The sequence below is a fragment of the Caretta caretta genome, chromosome 20, assembly GCF_965140235.1.
Source record: "Caretta caretta isolate rCarCar2 chromosome 20, rCarCar1.hap1, whole genome shotgun sequence".
NCBI lineage: Eukaryota > Metazoa > Chordata > Testudines > Cheloniidae > Caretta > Caretta caretta.
This window is the reverse complement of record NC_134225.1, coordinates 310,525-329,231: the sequence shown is the minus strand read 5'-3', so window position 1 is coordinate 329,231 and position 18,707 is coordinate 310,525. Positions and strand designations below refer to the sequence as shown.

The 18,707-nt window shown below is 42.1% G+C and overlaps 1 protein-coding gene across 3 annotated transcripts in view; it reads left to right on the top strand.

Annotated features, from left to right (window-relative positions):
* CERS5 (ceramide synthase 5) overlaps positions 1-18,707 on the top strand; it is a 43,251-nt gene that overhangs the window by 10,885 nt on the left and 13,659 nt on the right. For 2 of the 3 annotated variants that reach the window (XR_007354087.2, XM_048832297.2), the window contains exons 2-6: positions 7,805-7,910; positions 10,990-11,120; positions 14,145-14,202; positions 14,724-14,774; positions 15,814-15,906. Coding sequence is in view for 2 of the 3 variants with exons in the window: in XM_048832297.2 (XP_048688254.2) it covers positions 7,805-7,910; positions 10,990-11,120; positions 14,145-14,202; positions 14,724-14,774; positions 15,814-15,906 (439 nt within the window). In the remaining variant the exon portion in view is untranslated. The remainder of the gene's footprint in view (positions 1-7,804; positions 7,911-10,989; positions 11,121-14,144; positions 14,203-14,723; positions 14,775-15,813; positions 15,907-18,707) is intronic. The other variant, XM_048832298.2, reaches the window with a different exon arrangement.

Below are 18,707 nucleotides of genomic sequence, written 5' to 3'. Positions count from 1 at the left end.
AGCTGGGACTGGACAGCTTCCTCCCCGCAAACACTGATGAGGTCTAGTACCTCACCATTGCTCCATACTGGGGCTCGCCTGGCGCGCGCTGAGGCATGGTCACCTGGAAAGATTCGCTGAGAGCACTCCACGCCTGGCTGAGCAAACAGGAAGGGATTTTTCAAAATTCCCAGAGAATTTAAAGGGCGGGTCTGACAGTTGGTCACCTGAGGGCTGGGCAGTAGAGTTCAAAGTGATGACCAGAGTGGCTAGAACAGGCATTGTGGGATACTTCTGGAGGCCAATCACAGCGCAATAACGGACCAGGGCGTCCACGCTGGCACCGTGGCGTTCCAGCAGTGGCGCAGCAAACTTTATTCCACTCACCGAGGTGGAGTACCAGCAGCGCTGTAGCCGTGGAGACAGAGCGCTCTACGTGCCTTCCAGTGTGGCTGGGTAGTGAGCTAGGGTGCCTGGGGTTCCTTTATTGCGCTGTAATTCGCAAGTGTAGCCAAGCCCTTAGATTTATTGCTTTTGTGTTCAGCCTTCAAAGCAATCTTGCTCAAATGAGTGATAAGTAATTCAGCTCAGGGAAGTATCGGGGGTAGCCGTGTTAGTCTGTATCCACAAAAACAACAGGGAGTTCGGTGGCACCTTAAAGACTAACATTTATTTGAGCATAAGCTTTCGTGGGTAAAAAACCACTTCAGCTCAGGGAATGTTCTGTGGGTTGTCAGCAGACAGGAGTTCTTTAGGAATGGTGGGCAGAAGGACCAGGGGCATTTCTATAACATTTAGTCTTGATCTTTCACCCAGTCCACATGATGATGATTTTACTTAAGTTTTCCTCCACTTAACACTGGACAGCTGTGCAGCAGAATTAGCAACACAATTAGCACACACAGAGAAACACCTCCGTTAAAACTCAAACAAAAAAATCCGTTGACTGGACCTGTAGAAGGTGAGGGAAAAATAACAAATATGGGACAAGCAATAGTTAAACTAAAAATCAATGTTTGTAGTAGAGCATCATCTTGAGGTATTTAAGTGTGGAAAGTTGGACTGGGACAGGTCTCAGAGGGGGTGGAGTGGGAAGGAGAGTCCCTCATCCACAGCAAAGGTGCATTTGCTTGCCAACTTGAGATGCAATGGCGAGAAAAGTGAAAAGCAGGCCTTTCAAGAGTGACTAGTGATTTTGGGTGTCCAACTTGAGGTGCCTTAAAAGAATTTCAGAAAGTGCTGCGCTCCTCCCCTCTAATAATCAGCTGCCTTAAAGGTGTCTCAAGATGCGTGCACAAAATCACTAGTCTCTCTTAAATCTTGGACATTATTTGAGCACTCCCTGGGTCAAGATTCCAGGAGAAAGTCTTTAATGTATCTGAGGCCTATAAAGTTTAGGAGTGTAAAAATGAAATAAAAATAAAATAAGTGTCAAATTACAATAATTCTCTCCACCTTTATAGGCACCCATTGTAAAGAATTCAAGCCCAGTGTTGCTTAAACTAATGAGCAGACATGTTGCTACCTTTAGAGCAAGCTGTAAGTGATGGAGGTTCCTTGCTGAGAGTTGCAGTAATCCAGTCTTGAAGCTACATGCTGCTGTTACAAGGTTGTAATGGAATATAGTGCTAAGGTTGTGCAAATTGTGCATCTGAAAATCCACTCTTGGTGCCCAGGGAATATTCTAAAGTGACATCAAGATTTTTGAGCTTGCTCCCACAAAATCCCCTTAAGTGGGAACATACGAGGATGTTCTCTTTATCTTGACAACTTCTACCCAGCAGCAAGACTGGTTTTCTCAGGGTTAAGAGAAACCTATCCAACTGGCAAAACAGAGACCATACCTGGAGCCATAGGGCAAGAAAAATATAACAGCCTGCAGATAATATTTATTTTACTTTTAATTATGGTTATGCATCAAATATGCCCACCCTGGACAGGAAATTGCTAGCAACAGCCATGTTGGAAGATGGTTGTCGGTCGCAGTTCTGGTTGAAAACACTGTTGCTAGCAGAGTTGTTAAAGATATAGTATAGACAGAGCCAAAATGCACTCTCTTAAAAGTGGTGATGAATTCCACAGCTGTCATCCGATGAAGTGAGCTGTAGCTCACGAAAGCTCATGCTCAAATTGGTTAGTCTCTAAGGTGCCACAAGTCCTCCTGTTCTTTTTACAGCTGTCGCTAAGTTTCTCACCTGCTTCTGAGGCTTTGCCTACACTCCCTCGCTTTTAGCGACACGGCTGTGCAACCACAGCCATGCTGCTAAAAGCGCACAACGTAGCTGCTGAGGAGAAAGCTCTCCTGCGGACAAAAAGCATCCATCTTCCATCCCCCCCCCCCCCCCCCACGAGTGGCAGCAGCTTTGTCGACAGGAGAGCGCTGCTGCCAACAAAGCGCTGTTCACACAGGTGCTTTTCGTCGGTAAAACTTTTGTTGTTCGGGGGGGGGAGAGTTTAACACCCTGAACAACAAAAGTTTTGCCGACAAAGTTCCAGTGTAGACAAAGCCTTAGACACAGCCTGCCTCTACTGCTGTCTGTGCCCCATTTGCTTGTGTTGCTTCTTATCCCTGTGTGTTTTGTTATGCACCCAGCATTCCTTTATAGCTGCTCTGTAGGCTTTCTGTGTGCTTGTCTGAACAAGCCAAGGTCTGTTACATTCATAGCCTGGGGCAACCTTTTATTACTTCTAAATAGTCATCTTACCTTTTGATGTTTTTAAAATCAGCTGTTTTTTCCCTAGGCCATTTGAAAAAAAATTACCTTTGTTTTCAAAGAATTCAGCTATCCAGGAATATCCTGGTATGAAGTTTTGGTAACAAAAGAATAACATGGCTGTCAGCCTAAAGATATCACCCTCAAAACTTTGTCCCAAGAAATTTTTATCCCTTATCTTTGCATCTTTCTGTGAGGAAGTAGTTAGTAATTTAATGGTTTGATTCCCCCGCCCCCTCAAATGCATCAGATCTTGAGTTTTAAAATAATTCCAAGATAACGACAGTGGTGAAAATATTTGAGACCCATGTAAGATTGAAACCAATATTTGTCTTCACTTATTTGAGTCCACCTACCCACCTTACGATTTTCTCCTTTAAAAAGGAATACTCTGAATTTTTAAAAAAAAACTAACCGAATCTATATGTTCATAGACAATAAACTGAGGAGGAGTCAAGATCTTTAACCATAGCTTTGTCTTAGTTCTAATCAAAGATGTGCAGGTAACATCCCACAAAATGAAAAGAAAACGCTTGAGATCTTAAGGTTCCATATATATGCTATATAGCCACAGTTGTAACTAGCTCGTTATTTGTCTAACATCTCTTCATCCCACTGAAGAGGACAGTTGAGAGTGATCCAATCAGAAGGTTGATATGTTCCAGCAAGAAACATTGTTTTTCCATAAGAATTTGATATAGATCATGACTGCTCTGCTGGAGCCATTCTGAATTGGGCAAATACGAATAGCATGTATTTGCCTAATGCAACTGCTGCTGTTTGTCTTTTTCCATCTTAGAATACTCAAGGAGCTGACTGAGGAGATATCTGAGCCATTAGCAATTATCATTACCAGTTATCTTTGAAAAGTCATGGAAGATGGGAGACCTTCCACAAGACTGGAAAAGGGCAAATATAGTGCCCATCTATAAAAAGGGAAATAAGGACAACCCAGGGAATTACAGACCAGTCAGCTTAACTTCTGTACCCGGAAATATAATGGAGCAAATAATTAAGCATTCAATTTGCAAACACCTAGAAGGTAATAAGGTGATAAGTCAGCATGGATTTGTCAAGAACAAATAGTGTCAAACCAACCTGTTAGCTTTGTTTGACAGGGTAACAAGCCTTGTGGATAGTAGGGAAGTGGTAGATGTGGTATATCTTGACATTAGTAAGGCTTTTGATACTGTCTTGCATGACCTTCTCATAAACAAATTAGGGAAATACCTCCTAGATGGAGCTACTATAAGATGGGTGCATAACTGGTTGGAAAATCTTTCCCAGAGAGTAATCATCAGTCGTTCACAGTCATGCTGGAAGGGTATAAAGAGTGGGGTCCCACAGGGATCAGTTCTGGGTCCGGTTCTGTTCAATATCTTCATCAATGATTTAGATAATGGCATAAGAGAGTACACTTATAAAGTTTACAGACGATACCAAGTGGGGGATCACCTGGTGCGTGGAGCAGGCATGGTCACCTGGAAAGATGCGCTGAGACCACTGCACGCGTCACCGAGCAAACAGGAAGAGGACTTTCAAAATTCCCAAGGAATTTAAGGGGTCGGGCTCATGGTTGGTCACCTGAGGGCAGGGCAGTAGAGCTCAAACCGATGACTAGAGAGGCAAGAACAGGCATTGTGGGACACCTCCCAGAGGCCAATCGCAGCGCTACAATCGACCAGGGTGTCTACAGTGATACAACCCTGATATTCTCTGATTGATTCAGTGTCACCACGGCGCTGTAGCCCCGGCGCAGAAAGCTGTACACCTCTTGTTGCGGTGTTTTTTTTTTACAGCGCTGCAACTGTGCAGTTTCTGCACACTTAGTGGCTTGGCAGTGTGTACACCTCAGGAGTTACACTGCAGAAAGCTGCTTTCCTGTGCAGAAACTTGCCAGTGTAGACAAGGCCTAGGTATTTTCAAAAGTAATGGCACTACAAAGGCTTCGGCATTCACCACGGTATGCTTCGGATGAAGTGAGCTGTAGCTCACGAAAGCTCATGCTCAAATAAATTGGTTAGTCTCTAAGGTGCCACAAGTCCTCCTTTTCTTTTTGCGGATACAGACTAATAGATACTGGACATTCACACCTATGTGAGCTTTTGTTTTTCAGTCCCTCCTTTATGAGTGACATACACTGACTAAAGTAATGTCTGTGGGTGCTACAGTGTGTAGACTCTCCACACAATGATGGAAGGGGTTTTTCCAGCGCTGCACGAACTCCACCTCCCTGAATGCCGGTAACTAGGATCAACAGAAACATTCTGCAGCAGGGGTAAGTTGACATGACTTCGATGCTCAGGGGGTGAATTTTCCACACCTCTGAGCATCATAGCTATGTCGACCTAACTTCTAAGCATAGACCAGGCCTAATGTTTTTATTTAGTAGCTCAGCTGGTGTTGACAATGATGAGGATTGTAGTGTATGCAAGGGTTTGTCTTCACTGTCATGTTAACTCTAGTTATAACTAGTGTTGCCCCCAGCTTGAATCTTATCAACGTACAAAAACCCTTAACCAGAGTATAGTGATGCTTTTAACTTGAGTTGGCTGTCCCATTAGGGGGTACAGAGTACAACTTATGTCAGCACAGCTTGTCATCTGCTAACACAGTAATTGTGCCACTTGTGTTTTATTTAGCAGTGTGGCTGGTCTCACTTGAGTTATCTACACTTGAGTTGACTCTGCAGTGAAAAGGTACCCTATGGCTTCAACATCACTTAAGAATTTTCCCCTGTCAGTTAATTAGAATATTTATGTTGGTGTTTTTACTGCTTTCTGATTTTACTTAGGATTTTTATTATCTGTTGATCTGTGTAAAAAATAATCATCTTCGTCATCTCTGGACCAGAGGAAATACTGCATTTTTGGCTTTATTTATAAAACGGGGCAGTGTTTATTAATAGTCATCTCTCCTTAGACTCTGCAGAGACTGTTAGACTGTAGGGAGGGAGCAACGTTTTAGCTCCCATATGTAGAGTTCTTTAATTCAGTGACAATTCTACATAAGTCTTCCAGCCAGGAAGCAGCTGAGGCTCAGGGACTGTTTACTTTTTCCTGGTGCTTGAGCTGAAAGGGAGAGTCATGAATAACCCCTCTTCCTGTTGTGAAAGCTATTGTTCCACTAATTGTGGTAGTTCAGAATCTTCTCCAGATTATCTGTGGAGTTTCAATTCGTGTTTTCAAACTAACTTTCTCTAGAGCAGTGTGTGGAGAGGAGGGGGGAAGATCATAGAAAATAGAACTGGAAGGGACCTCAAGAAGTTATCAAGTCTAGCCCTTTGCTCTGAGGAAGGATCAAGTAACTCTAGAACCATCCCTGACAAGTGTTTGTCTAACATGCTCTTAAAAACCCCCAATGATGGGGATTCCACAACTTTCCTTGGAAGCCTATTCCAGAGCTTAACTACCCTTATAGTTAGTTAGAAAGGTTTTCCTGATATCTAACCTAAATCTCCCTTTCTGTCGGTTAAGCCCATTACTTCTCATCCTACCTTCAGTGGACATGAAGAACAATTGATTAGTTCTTTTTATAAAAGCCTAACATATTTGAAGACTGTTGTCAGGTCTTCTAACCCTGTTAGAAGTTACCATTTAAGTAATGACGAAATCCTGTTTTCTGTTTATACTTGGGGACCTGTTGTCATATGTTAGAAATAAAACCTCTTATCTATCAATAAAACTAAATTATTTTGGTAAATTGGAATTTCCACACTGGACAGGAACAACCTGAAATTAATACAGTACTCTTCCCTGTTTATGGGATTGTTTAAGACTCTTCTCAGTCATCCTTCTTCCCTCTGGAGCAAGACCACTTCTGAACTGTTCTTAGAGGGAGGGTGGTATTAAATAGACCAGAACTGAAGTGGATGTTTATTGAATCCGGACAACACCCCTGCTTAGGAGGTTGGAGGGTGGGGGTGAGGTTAAATTCACTAGTGTCTGTAAAGTACTTGGAGGCCTGTGCTGGCAGGCACGATATTGATGCATGCATGCGTGTTTTGGTCAGAATCTAAATAATAATACTCTACAAGAATGAAGTTCTGAAGGATGCCTTGCTTCTTTGGGCACCAGTTGCAGCATCTCCATCTGAAAAAATAGCGTGTCTGCATTCCTCTTGCAGACCAGAAGGTACTTTTCAGAGTGTCACAGCAACGGAAAAGAGATTGCTGAGTGTTGCTAGGGACCTACTCAAGTTTTCAAGATTAACTACATGCTTCTCCCTCTCTTCATGTACTTCTACCCCAGGCTTTTTGTGTACTTTGTGTACTTTTATGTACTTCTACCCCAGGCTTTACTAGCAACTTCTTCCATTTCTTTCTTCCTATCATTCTCCAGGATTATGTGGCTTCCATTTTAGAGAGTTATGGATTATTGGGTGTTGGTTTTAAAATGTTGGTGATGTATACCTTTATTCAGTGGACTCCAAGCTCTTTACAAACTTTAATTAAAGCCTCACAACATCTATGGCAGGTAGAGCTGGGAAAATGAGGCAGTTTGGCAGAGCTGGGAATAGAAACCTTTCCAAAGGTTTTCCAATTCCCAATCCTATGCCTTACCCATAAGGACATCTTTACCCTCTTCTTCCTTAAGGAGTACATTCAAATTCTCCAACACTTGTCCCATATGTTACAATTATGTATCCATTCAGAAGCATTTCAAACTCTGGTTCCAATAAGGTGTTGGCTCTCTCCATTTCTAGAGGTGGTTCTTCCAGATCGCAGGTAAGAAACATTAGTGAGGAAGCTTGTCCTGCTGCAGCTGCACTAGTGCTGTGAATGTACATCCATCTAGCACTAAAACCCTCTGCTGCTGAGGACAGAAATGCTATAATACAAACTCACCAAAGAGACTATCCCGTAACCCTCTACCCCATCTGTTCTCACTGCATTACTCTGTTCCTTGGCATTGGCAAAAGAAAATCCTGGGGCCAGCAATTATACAGTACCAGCTTGAAAAAGGTTGCATTGGGCAAAAAGGGCGCTTTTCTTGAAAAGCGTGTTTTGGGTAGTATGGACTATTTGTGACCACTAGAGCCAAGATAATTTAGTCTCAGAGAAGGGGAATTAATTTCTTATTTTAATTGGACTCTTCCTTTGGGATTTTCAGGTTTATTGCCAAACCATGTGCCATAAAGCTTGGCGTTCAAGACCGTGGACCTCATAGAGCTCAGCCCAATGCAATTCTAGAGAAAGTGTTTACATCCATCACTAAGGTAAGTCACTCTTCAGGTTCTGCGAGAGGTTCAGGCACATAAATGAAAACTGGGCCTCTTTTCTCTTGTTGCCTTAGGGAAATACACTGCACAGCTTACATAACTCTCTGATGGGAATCTGTGTACAAAAAATACTGGTTTCTCTTGGTAACTTTTGCTCCTTGCTTTAGTTCACATATGCCTGTGTCCACCTCCTTCCCTGTTTCCGGCAGTGTTTTTAGTTCTTTCTGTGCTTGAGCCACCGTGTTGCAAGCAGAAGAGTGGTTTGATATGAACAAAGTGAGAATGTGAGTTCTTTCAGGCCCCTGAATTTCTGTACAGGGTGTAACTCTCAAATTTCCAGTGTTCACTAAGAGACTCCCCTGCATTTTTCACTCTCTCCTTGGAAGTTACCACTCTCTTCCTTGGGGACCATTCTTGTGCTGGTCTTGCTGGTCAGTCCCACAGATGCCTTCTCCGGATTACTTCTGCAGACTTGGATAGCTTATCACTACAGAAATCTAATTGTAGAAAGAAAGCAGTTCAATAATAAATGCTAACAGAAGAGTACAGTTGAGGGATAGACCATTGAATGTTGGCAACAGATTTTCTTCTGCTTATTCTATCGCAAAAAAGGCGAACATTCTGGGATGTATTAGCAGGAGTGTTGTAAGCAAGACACGAGAAGTAATTCTTCCGCTCTGCTCTGCGCTGATTAGGTCTCAACTGGAGTATTGTGTCCCGTTCTCGGCGTCACATTTCAGGAAGTATGTGGACAAATTGGAGAGAGTACAGAGAAGAGCAACAAAAATTATTAAAGGTCTATAAAGCATGACCTATGAGGGAAGATTTGAAAAAAATAGGTTTCTTTAGCCTGGAAAAAAGAAGTCTGAAGGGGGACATAACCGTTTTCAAGTACGTAAAAGGTGGTTACAAGGAGGAGGGAGAAAAATTGTTTTTCTTAACCTCTGATGATAGGACAAGAAGCAATGGGCTTAAATTACCGCAAGAGAGGTTTAGGCTAGACGTTAGGAAAAGCTTCCTAACTGTCAGAGTGGTTAAGCACTGGAATAAATTGCTTAGGGAGGTCGTGGAATCTCCATCATTGGAGATTTTTAAGAGCAGGTTTGGCAAACACCTGTCAGGAATGGTCTAGATAATACGTAGTCCTGCCATGAGTACAGGGAACTGGACGAGATGACCTCTCAAGGTCACTTCCAGTCCTATGATTCCTCTCAGCCACTCTTTCATTTGAATATCTGCCTGTTATGCTGTTTCACTTTTGAATGACTGAATCCTGCAGATTGTCCATAATTTGTTGAATACTGACTGTTAAACTGATAAAATCAGACTTCCGTGTAAGGAAATAAAACAGACTTCTATATTCAGCTATGGTAACATTGCCAGCTATTCTGAGAGAGAATCTTCTTAGTGAGTGCAACGGTAGATGTTAAAGTGTCCCCAGTAAAAACTAGTCTCATTGGAGCTTAACACTGGGTTTGTTATGCAGCCTGACTTGCAGATAAGTAGGAGGAGGTTTGTGGTTTGCCAGTGTTAGGGAGGAAGCTCATATATCAGTGTCTTTGAAAGTAATGTTTAAAATTAAACACACACCCATGGGGGGAACTGCACTGTTCAGAACTTAAAACAAAACTTCATTTGCCTGGACTGCTACAGCTGTTACTTACTATTGGCTTAGATCTGAGGAATAGGCACAGAGGATGACTTTGATGTGGAAAAAATTTATCACCTCTTCTGAAAGTAGTGTTCTATAAAACAAGCCTTATGACTTTTCCTTTTAGATGAGTGCAGATGCACTCCCAATGCAGAAACATCCTTTCCAGGTAGCCTAAGCCCCTAAAGCCTACGTGAAAGGGAAAATATGGGTGTGACGGAATTGCAGAAAGATGGCAGTAGTTCTAGCACTTCACCTTTAGAAGAATGATTTTTCTGTCACTCTGATTATGTTGAACAATATGTGGTGGCCCTCTTTGCTAGTTCAGCACTCTGCGTATCAGTCCGGTTTTGTGGATAAACTTAAGTTGTGAAACCTGTTTGGCTTCTTTCGGTTGTAGTAGTTCCCTGGCAAAGCTTATTAAAAGGACTAAAATTAACTTGACCTACCTCAGCAGTGGTCATTTGTAAAGGTTTAGTTCATTTTGTCTGCTCTTCTATACTAACTCATGTCGCTATTTAAAAAAACAAAATCTATACTAGTGAAGCCCCCAGTCAGAGATTGGGCTATTCAGTATCAAACTGTTCATGTGAGAGAATTATGTTATATTTGTGAAGTTATAAACAGCAATCTACAGAAATGTCAACATCTGTGTATTATGCCTGTGGAATTCATAAATACTTAAGATGGGCCAAATCTGAGCCTTTATTTCAAATCGAGAGACATTGTCATGTCATGACTATCCACTCCTGCTACTCCTAGGGGGATTCAGTGCTGACCATATCAGTGGAATGCTCAAGTTTTTATGGGTTTCAGAGTAACAGCCGTGTTAGTCTGTATTCGCAAAAAGAAAAGGAGGACTTGTGGCACCTTAGAGACTAACCAATTTATTTGAGCATGAGCTTTCGTGAGCTACAGCTCACTTCATCGGATGCAAGTTTTTATGCAGATTTCTGCCGACAGACCAGAGCAGCTTGCTAAAAATTCCCTGTGTACTGTACTATGTAATGCTAGTTACACAGTAAACAATATACCAGCTATCAGTGTTACTGTTCTTTGTTGCTGTGGGAGAATTGGAGGAGAAATAGGGGGGGAAGCGTTGAACCCACTTACTTTTAAATAATGTATCTGAATTCTTGTTATGGTGGGTAACATGCGTGTGAAGGCTAAACGTGAATATAATTTTTATTTTTTTTTTTTTAGTGGTAAGAGTTCAACAGATTTCTCCTTCTAAAACTGAATTTTTAGCAGATTACACCTTTCCTAGCATGATTTTTCATTCTCTTTCTCTACATCTCAATTTTGTGACAGAGGTCAGAGTTTAGAGGGGAAATGTCTCAGACAGAAGACTGGGAGAGAAAGAAGTCTCTGTGGAAGGTTGGGGAGGCAGAAGAAATGTCTGACTTTTGTTTCATTTCTTCTCAGTGTCCAGATGGAAGAAGGTTAGAAGGTTTGTCAAAGCAGCTAGACTGGGATGTTCGAAAGATCCAGCGCTGGTTTCGCCATCGTAGGAATCAGGACAAACCCACCATCCTCACTAAGTTTTGTGAGAGCATGTAGGTTTGTGCAGAGATCAAAATATGGCCTCAATTCAAGCTCCACTTTTGCACTGTATTTTAACTGAAATTTTTGAATTTTTAATGTAATTTGGTGTCTTTCGGTATTATGTGAAGTGTAAAGATTTGCGCGCATCTCGTGTCAGGATACAACGTTGCATGGCTTTTTGTCCCTTGTGTCCTCTGCAGGTTGTCTGTCTTTGGATGCCACTCAGTCCTCCGTCTGAGAAGCAGCTTGTTCAGGCTCCTTTCAGGCGAACAAAATGTCCAACTGTAGTCCAAAGTCCAAAAAGCCCCCTATCCTGTGGGCCCTGAACTCAACTGTTTCCTGGGGTTCCACTGCCTTTACTTGGCTCTGGTATCAAGTACGTTAGCCTCCAGCAGACTCTGGCACTTCAGCCTTTCCCAGGAGCCCCCTTTCCTGTCTGCTCCCTGCAGCTTCTCTCTAGACTGAACTCTCTCAGCCTGTTGATAACTTAACAGTCACCCAGGCCTTATCACCTGATTCTTCTTCTGATCCACACTCTCTTGCTGACAAGTAACTAATTAGTGCCCAGGTGGAGTGACTGCTTAACTGGCATTTAACTCTTTCTCACAGGTGATGGGGGTTCACTCCATCACAGAGAGAAAAATGCCAACCTAACAAGTTTCCACCCAGACCAACAGAGAGAAAATTAAAATGGCTTTTAGCATGCTGTCATATCAATTTATATGTGTACCATGAGACACCAGGACAGCTCTACAGGAATATTTATGGACTCAATAGCCAATGATCCCTTTCTAAGAGAGGCTTGCATAGTGGACCATATCTCTCATGCAGATGGTAACACTTCACCTTGTGTATTCAACTGACTAACTCCCCTCAAGACAATGGTGAGCTGTCTGGACAGTCTGATTTCCTAGACAAGACACTTTCCTGAACTGACTTCATGGCTTAGGCAATGGCACATGTTGTATGGACGCTTTCTGGATTCTTGTTCCGTCTCACTCTCACTTTAGTTCATTATCTTGCTTTTTGCGTCTTTCTGTCTAGGTCAGGGATTTGGCAATCTTCGGCATGGCTCCCATCAGAGTAATCCGCTGGCGGGCTGCGAGGCATTTTGTTTACGTTGACTGTCCTCAGGCACAGCCTCCCGCAGCTCCCAGTGGCCACGGTTCGCTGTTCCCAGCCAATGGGAGCTGCGGGAAGCAGTGGCCAGCACGTCCCTGCAGCCTGCACCACTTCCCTCAGCTCCCATTGGCCAGGAACGGCAAACTGTGGCCACTGGGAGCTGTGGGGAGCTGTGCCTGCAGACGGTCAACGTAAACAAAACGTCTCGCAGCCCACCTGCAGATTACTCTGATGGGCTGCATGCCGAAGGTTGCCGACATCTGGTCTAGGTACTTACATGACCCCCCCACATTGCTGTAGTTTCTGAACACCTTTCCCTGCTCCTCCTGTGGTGGTTTCTCTTTCCCAATCACTTCCTTAATATTTTCATGTAATTCTTACCCAACGTTCCCCCCTCCTCCCCATGCAAGTAAAGCTTTGTATACTTAGAGGCACCAGATAAGACGGACAAATAGGAATGGGAGGAGGACTTCCCCTGTATCTCTCTTAATTGGCTTGCAAGTGTAGTTTGAAACATGTTATGTGTACTGGGGCATCTGCTGTGCGCCTACGGTCACAATTCAGGGCAGCTGCACCTATATTTTCCCTTAGTTGTCCAGCAGCGGCACCCACTGTCAGGCTTCTGGCCGCCTAGCCATTGCCTTTCTTGGGTGGAGATCCTCATCTGTCACCACCTTGACCAGAGTATTTCCAGGCTGAACAGTTCCCTGCCTTCACTGTGTTTTTTTTCCAGCCTAAGCAGGCCTGTTTAGCTTCTCCCTTTAGAGTTGGTACACAGTGTAATTGCAGACAGTTCTAAGTTACCACACAGGACTTCCTATGCAAGTCTATTTAATTCTTAGGGTAAAAGCACTACAGTGAAAACATTAAAGCCAATAGAAGTACCTACAGACATGCTAATAAGCTTACCAGAGATCACCCCAACTGGCTCTAACATGGCATCTGGCAGGTGAGCCCTTCAGACCCCAAAGGGCTCTCTCTTTTGTGGTCATAAGTTCATAACAGCTTTAGCTCAGAACTAGCACTCAGTCTTATGGGGCCTCAGTAGGCCAAGTCCTTCCAATTCTTCCCTAGGTTCCACAGGTCATGTCCAGTTTTTGGATCACAAGGAAGGCCCTGAGTCAGGTTCCATTCAGGCTCTTTATTGAAAAATCTGTGTTTTGTCTGTTAGTCCCTGGAGAATCCAAACTGGGTCTTTGAGTTGTCCTCCTGTAACAAGGGATCATCAGACACGAAGTCCCTTCCCTTGGGGCAAAGCTTCCAAGGCTGAGTCTGTACATCAGAGTGTGCAATCCCCTTCTCCCCAGTACCTCCTAGGAATTCCACTTCAGACACTTCCTGGGACAATGTGTGTGAAGTTCCTAACCCTTCCCAGAGATTGTATTAGTCAGTCCCCTAGAGAAGTTGCATACAATTCCACAATAACACATACATAATTTCATTTTAAATACAGTGAACCCCAAAGTATTGAAATTAATTCAATCATGTTAATCTCTAATTCCATAAGGTTTGTCCAGATTCCATAAGGTATTGTCATATATGTCGCAGTAGATCACAATGGTTTCTTCAGAGTTGTTGCCTTAGCATATGTTCATACTGAGATGTATAACTTGGCATTAACCTTGGTATGTATTTCCAAGACAATCTGTAGACTTTTTTTTGGAGCTGTGCTGTTTGTTTGATTCTTATATAAATATTTTATTTTGATGGACAGATGATGTTCCAAAGGGCAATATCAGTCAATTTGCCATGTATGGAGGATTGCACATTAGTGGCGGAAAACTCCACTCCTGTAACTGCCAAATTTGGTTCCATTTATAATGATTCCAGCTTTTGCTACACAAACATTAAACATACAATGCTGATTTAATTTCAAACATTTAATTTTTTCCCTTTCTCATTTCCATTCCCAGGTGGAGGTTTACGTTTTATTTAAGTATATTTTCTTATGGACTCAAATTTATCTGGTCGGTGAGTTCAGTTTTGTGTGTTTTTTCTTTCACTGCTTGCTCCGAGTGACATAATATGGGACTAAAATAGCAAGAGTTCAGTGGCCTCAGATCTTCCTTATGCTTCCTAGTCAGGACTCTTGTGTGTGTTCATTTAGAGTCATGTCTTCACAAAACAGGAAAGGCTGTCAGAAATGCTAGAAGACTCTCTTCTCTGATGCCAGAATAGGATGGGCCTGTCCACTCTTAAGCATACTCTGTTTTCTCACATAGATCCATCTCTCTGGGCTGTCTTTGCACAGAGTTCTGCAAAGCTCTACGTTTCCACTTTGAATTTTTATGTGAACAATGGCATGTTTTTGCATGCAAAAAAATGGCTTTCATCTCTGTGAAACCCCAGAATAAATGTAGCTGAGACCAAAGACGCAAGGTGAAGACCTTTGAAATAGTATTGTGGTGTAGGGGTGGAGTTATTTAATTGGCCAAAACCAGAGCATGTGGGGAAAAAATTGCTAGTAGGATAATCTCTTCTTTTCACTCTAGTCACCCTGGTTTTGGGACACACGACAATGCTGGTACAACTACCCTTTTCAGGTAAGATATATATTTACTAATTCCATGGAAGAGAGGTCCATCAATGGCTATTAGCCAGGATGGGCTGGGATGGTGTCCCTAGCCTCTGTTTGCCAGAAGCTGGGAATGGGCGATGGGGATGGATCACTTGATGATTACCTGCTCTGTTCATTCCCTCTGGGGCACCTGGCACTGGCCACTGTCGGAAGACAGGATACTGGGCTAGATGGACTTTTGGTCTGACCCAGTATGGCCATTTTTATATTCTTATATGTGATGCTCCTGTTTTCTGAAGTCCCTCAGTTTTGAGAACTGAACCCTTTGCATGTCTCCAATGTTATTCCATGTGAATGGTGTCAGATTGAAATTTGAGAGATCTAAATGCCTCTCACTGCCCACAGAGCAGATGCAGTACAGGCTGCAACAAGGTAAACTTCTAGTCCATTAGTTACTGCTCTGCTCAGGAAATTTCACCTCTGTGTGTGGGAGTGGAGTTCTCCCCTGGCCCATGCAGTTCTTAGCCTTTGAGCTAAGACTGCCCACAAAGGGGTAGTTGTGATGTGGTATTTTTCATGGTATAGAGTCACTGGTTCATCAAACCAAACTGATCACCAGCTCATATATTTTAAAGCAAATTTCCCTATCTGGTACTTAATTATTAAAAGTAGAGCAATTTTACAAATGTACTTATACCAGTACCATTAATTGCAGTTTTCTTTTTGCCCTTCATTCAGCTCAGATAATTGTAGACAGCCAATCAGGTTCCCCTCCTTGTTCTTCTACTCCAACAGGAGGCCACAGCTCTTAGGTTGCAAACACTGAATGGGAATTTTATTCCTTTAAAAATAAATCTAAACCATAGACTTCTGTTGATTTATGTTTTTTTTTTTAAAACAAGTTTAATTTGGGACTTTTAACTTACCCCCCTCTACCCCCTCTCCTCCAGAAGGCTGGGGCCACAGGAGAGGTAGATTGGTTGTTAGGGGCAGGGGGGAAAGTCTTTTAATGCAAATTTTGGAGTACTTTGCCTTTTAATCAAATGTTCTGTTTTTTTCCCCAGCCCCTAACATCCAGTCTTTTCTGTTATTATATCATGGAGCTGGCCTTCTATTGGTCTCTCATGTTTTCTCAGTTTACAGACATTAAACGAAAGGTAAGAGAAGCCAGAACTTCACTAAACGCATGAACAGACGGGGCTAACAGGAGTAATTATGTCTCTCTGGCTAGTAAAAACTGCTGAAATATAGCTATAACTGCATTTTTCTGTCACTCATCTCTTTTCACATTCCGCTTCCTTTTGTAGACGGTGCACAGACAGGCCTTTGGGGACTGGCAACCTGGCAGCCCATCCTTATCACTCTGCAGAGGGAAGAGGGGGAATCAATCCATATATCCCAATAGAACAGTTGATTCAATCTTTGTATAAAAATATATTTTAATTAGGAGACTTACAGGAAAATATAGAAATAAAATGCTCTAAACATTTTCTAGACATGGGTGGCGAGGCTAGAATAAAGCTTTTTAGTTTTGGCAAAATAAAGAGGACTAATAGTTTCTGTATTATTCTATAGGGAGCATGACTTCCATCTGTGACTGAGCTAACCTACTTCTCACATGCTCTAGAAAATTTTATATGTAGTGCTAAGTGATTTAGGAGCCTAAGCCTCATTTTCAAAAGTTATTTGGGTGCGTAGGAGCCTAAGTTCCACTGAAAGTAACTTAGGCACTTCGGAAAATGTTACCCTGCACCTCTTCTTTTGGGCTTGGCAAGTGATTTTGGAAATTTCTTGAGTCTCGGTTCATATGGGGAAGAGTCTCCTTGCTGTTCCTATGGAACATTGTGTGTCTTCCAATGATCTTTCATTCAAATGCATTTCAAATAGACTTCTCTTTCCTAAGCCCCAATGTCTATATCTGTTAGTCACACATACATACAGTCCTCTGTTTAGTTACAAACAAATATAGAGGAGCTTAGTGAATTTTTTTGGCTTTGTTTATGTGATCAAGCAAGGCCTGCTTTGTTTACTTGATATATCTTTACTCCCTTCTGATGAGAGAACTTCCCATCCCCAGTGAAGAAGTAGGATTCCAAGTTATTCCTCCAACCACATAAAGCAGGTTGATATACATCTTCCTAGCCAGTTTCAGGAAGTACTGTGTTACAAAGCTAGTCACACCTTTGTCTGGGTGGCACTTACCCAAAATTTAACCTGTGAGATAAGATTACTGTACTAAAACCAGGAAAACAATTCATAGAGACGTAACGTTAATTGTGATTATCTGCCTGAGTACTACCATCTTCAGCGGTCTCTTGATACACACCAAATACTCCTAGAAGATGAAGCCCTGCTAGCAAGTCAGTATTGGTCTACATAAAATGCAGAATCTGATTAGAAATTAAATCCAAACAGTTGAACCAAACAGACATTGAAAAGCACAAAGCTGAGATGGTCATAGCACAAACTGGAGGCAACTTCCTTAGACATTCTGTCACTGTCAAATAAAATTTCAAATTGGGAGCTTCTCAGTTAAAGCCCCATCAGTACAGATACATTATGCAATCTTGGGAGAAATAAACAGGGATTGGCCATTGTAAAATATTACCCAGGATTTATTAAGAAGTGGGATTGAATTCAGGGGATTATGGTGGAGGAGAAAAAGTAGAACATTAGTGGGCAATTATCAAGAAAATAGTCATGAGAGAGTAAATGTGTAAGGTAGGAAGTGAATCTTGTAAGATGTTATCATTTTAAATCCTATCAAATCTGTGTTTGAGTGCCAGCCTGGAGTTTCACTTTTCACTGTAATCTTTTAAAATTTTGCTTATGGGTTTTTACTTTTATTGAAATCTGGCTGTGTGTAAATAGATTGCTGTTTATTGTGTATAAATGGTATGTGATGTGACAAGAATCCTGTCTCACAGACTCCATCCAAGGTGGACGAAACACCATAATTTGTGAATGTCAGTATGAAATGTGGTACTGTATCTAAGGGGATGCTATCAGGTTGAAATTAATAACTTCTTAAATGAAGATTTCCTGTTGCTAATAAGAAAAGGAGTACTTGTGGCACCTTAGAGACTAACCAATTTATTTGAGCATAAGCTTTCGTGAGCTACAGCTCACTTCATTGGATGCATACTGTGGAAAATACAGAAGATGTTCTTATACATACAAACCATGAAAAAATGGGTGTTTACCACTACAAAAGGTTTTCTCTCCCCACCCCGCACCCCCTTGCTGGTAATAGCTTATCTAAAGTGATCACTCTCCTTACAATGTGTATGATAATCAAGATGGGCCATTTCCAGCACAAATCCAGGGTTTAACAAGAACGTCTGAGGAGGGGGGGGTAGGAAAAAACGAGGGGAAATAGGTTACCTTGCATAATGACTTAGCCACTCCCAGTCTCTATTCTAGATAAGCTATTACCAACAGGAGAGTGGGTTCGGGGGGGGGACACCTGGATTTGTGCTGGAAATGGCCCACCTTGATTATCATACACATTGTAAGGAGAGTGATCACTTTAGATAAGCTATTATCAGCAGGAGAGTGGGGTGGGGGGAGAGAAAACCTTTTGTAGTGGTAAACACCCATTTTTTCATGGTTTGTATGTATAAGAACATCTTCTGTATTTTCCACAGTATGCATCCAATGAAGTGAGCTGTAGCTCACGAAAGCTTATGCTCAAATAAATTGGTTAGTCTCTAAGGTGCCACAAGTACTCCTTTTCTTTTTGCGAATACAGACTAACACGGCTGTTACTCTGAAACCTGTTGCTAATAACTTTACTTTTTAGTTTTGTCATCTAATTTACTTTTGGCTATTAACACTAATTAGTCTTTGCACTTCACACAGTGAAAATAAGAGTGGTCAGTTTCACATGTTGTTTAGTCAGTTTTACTTACCTGTTCTTATTCTTTATGTAGTATTTTGGGCCCAGTCACTTAAACTG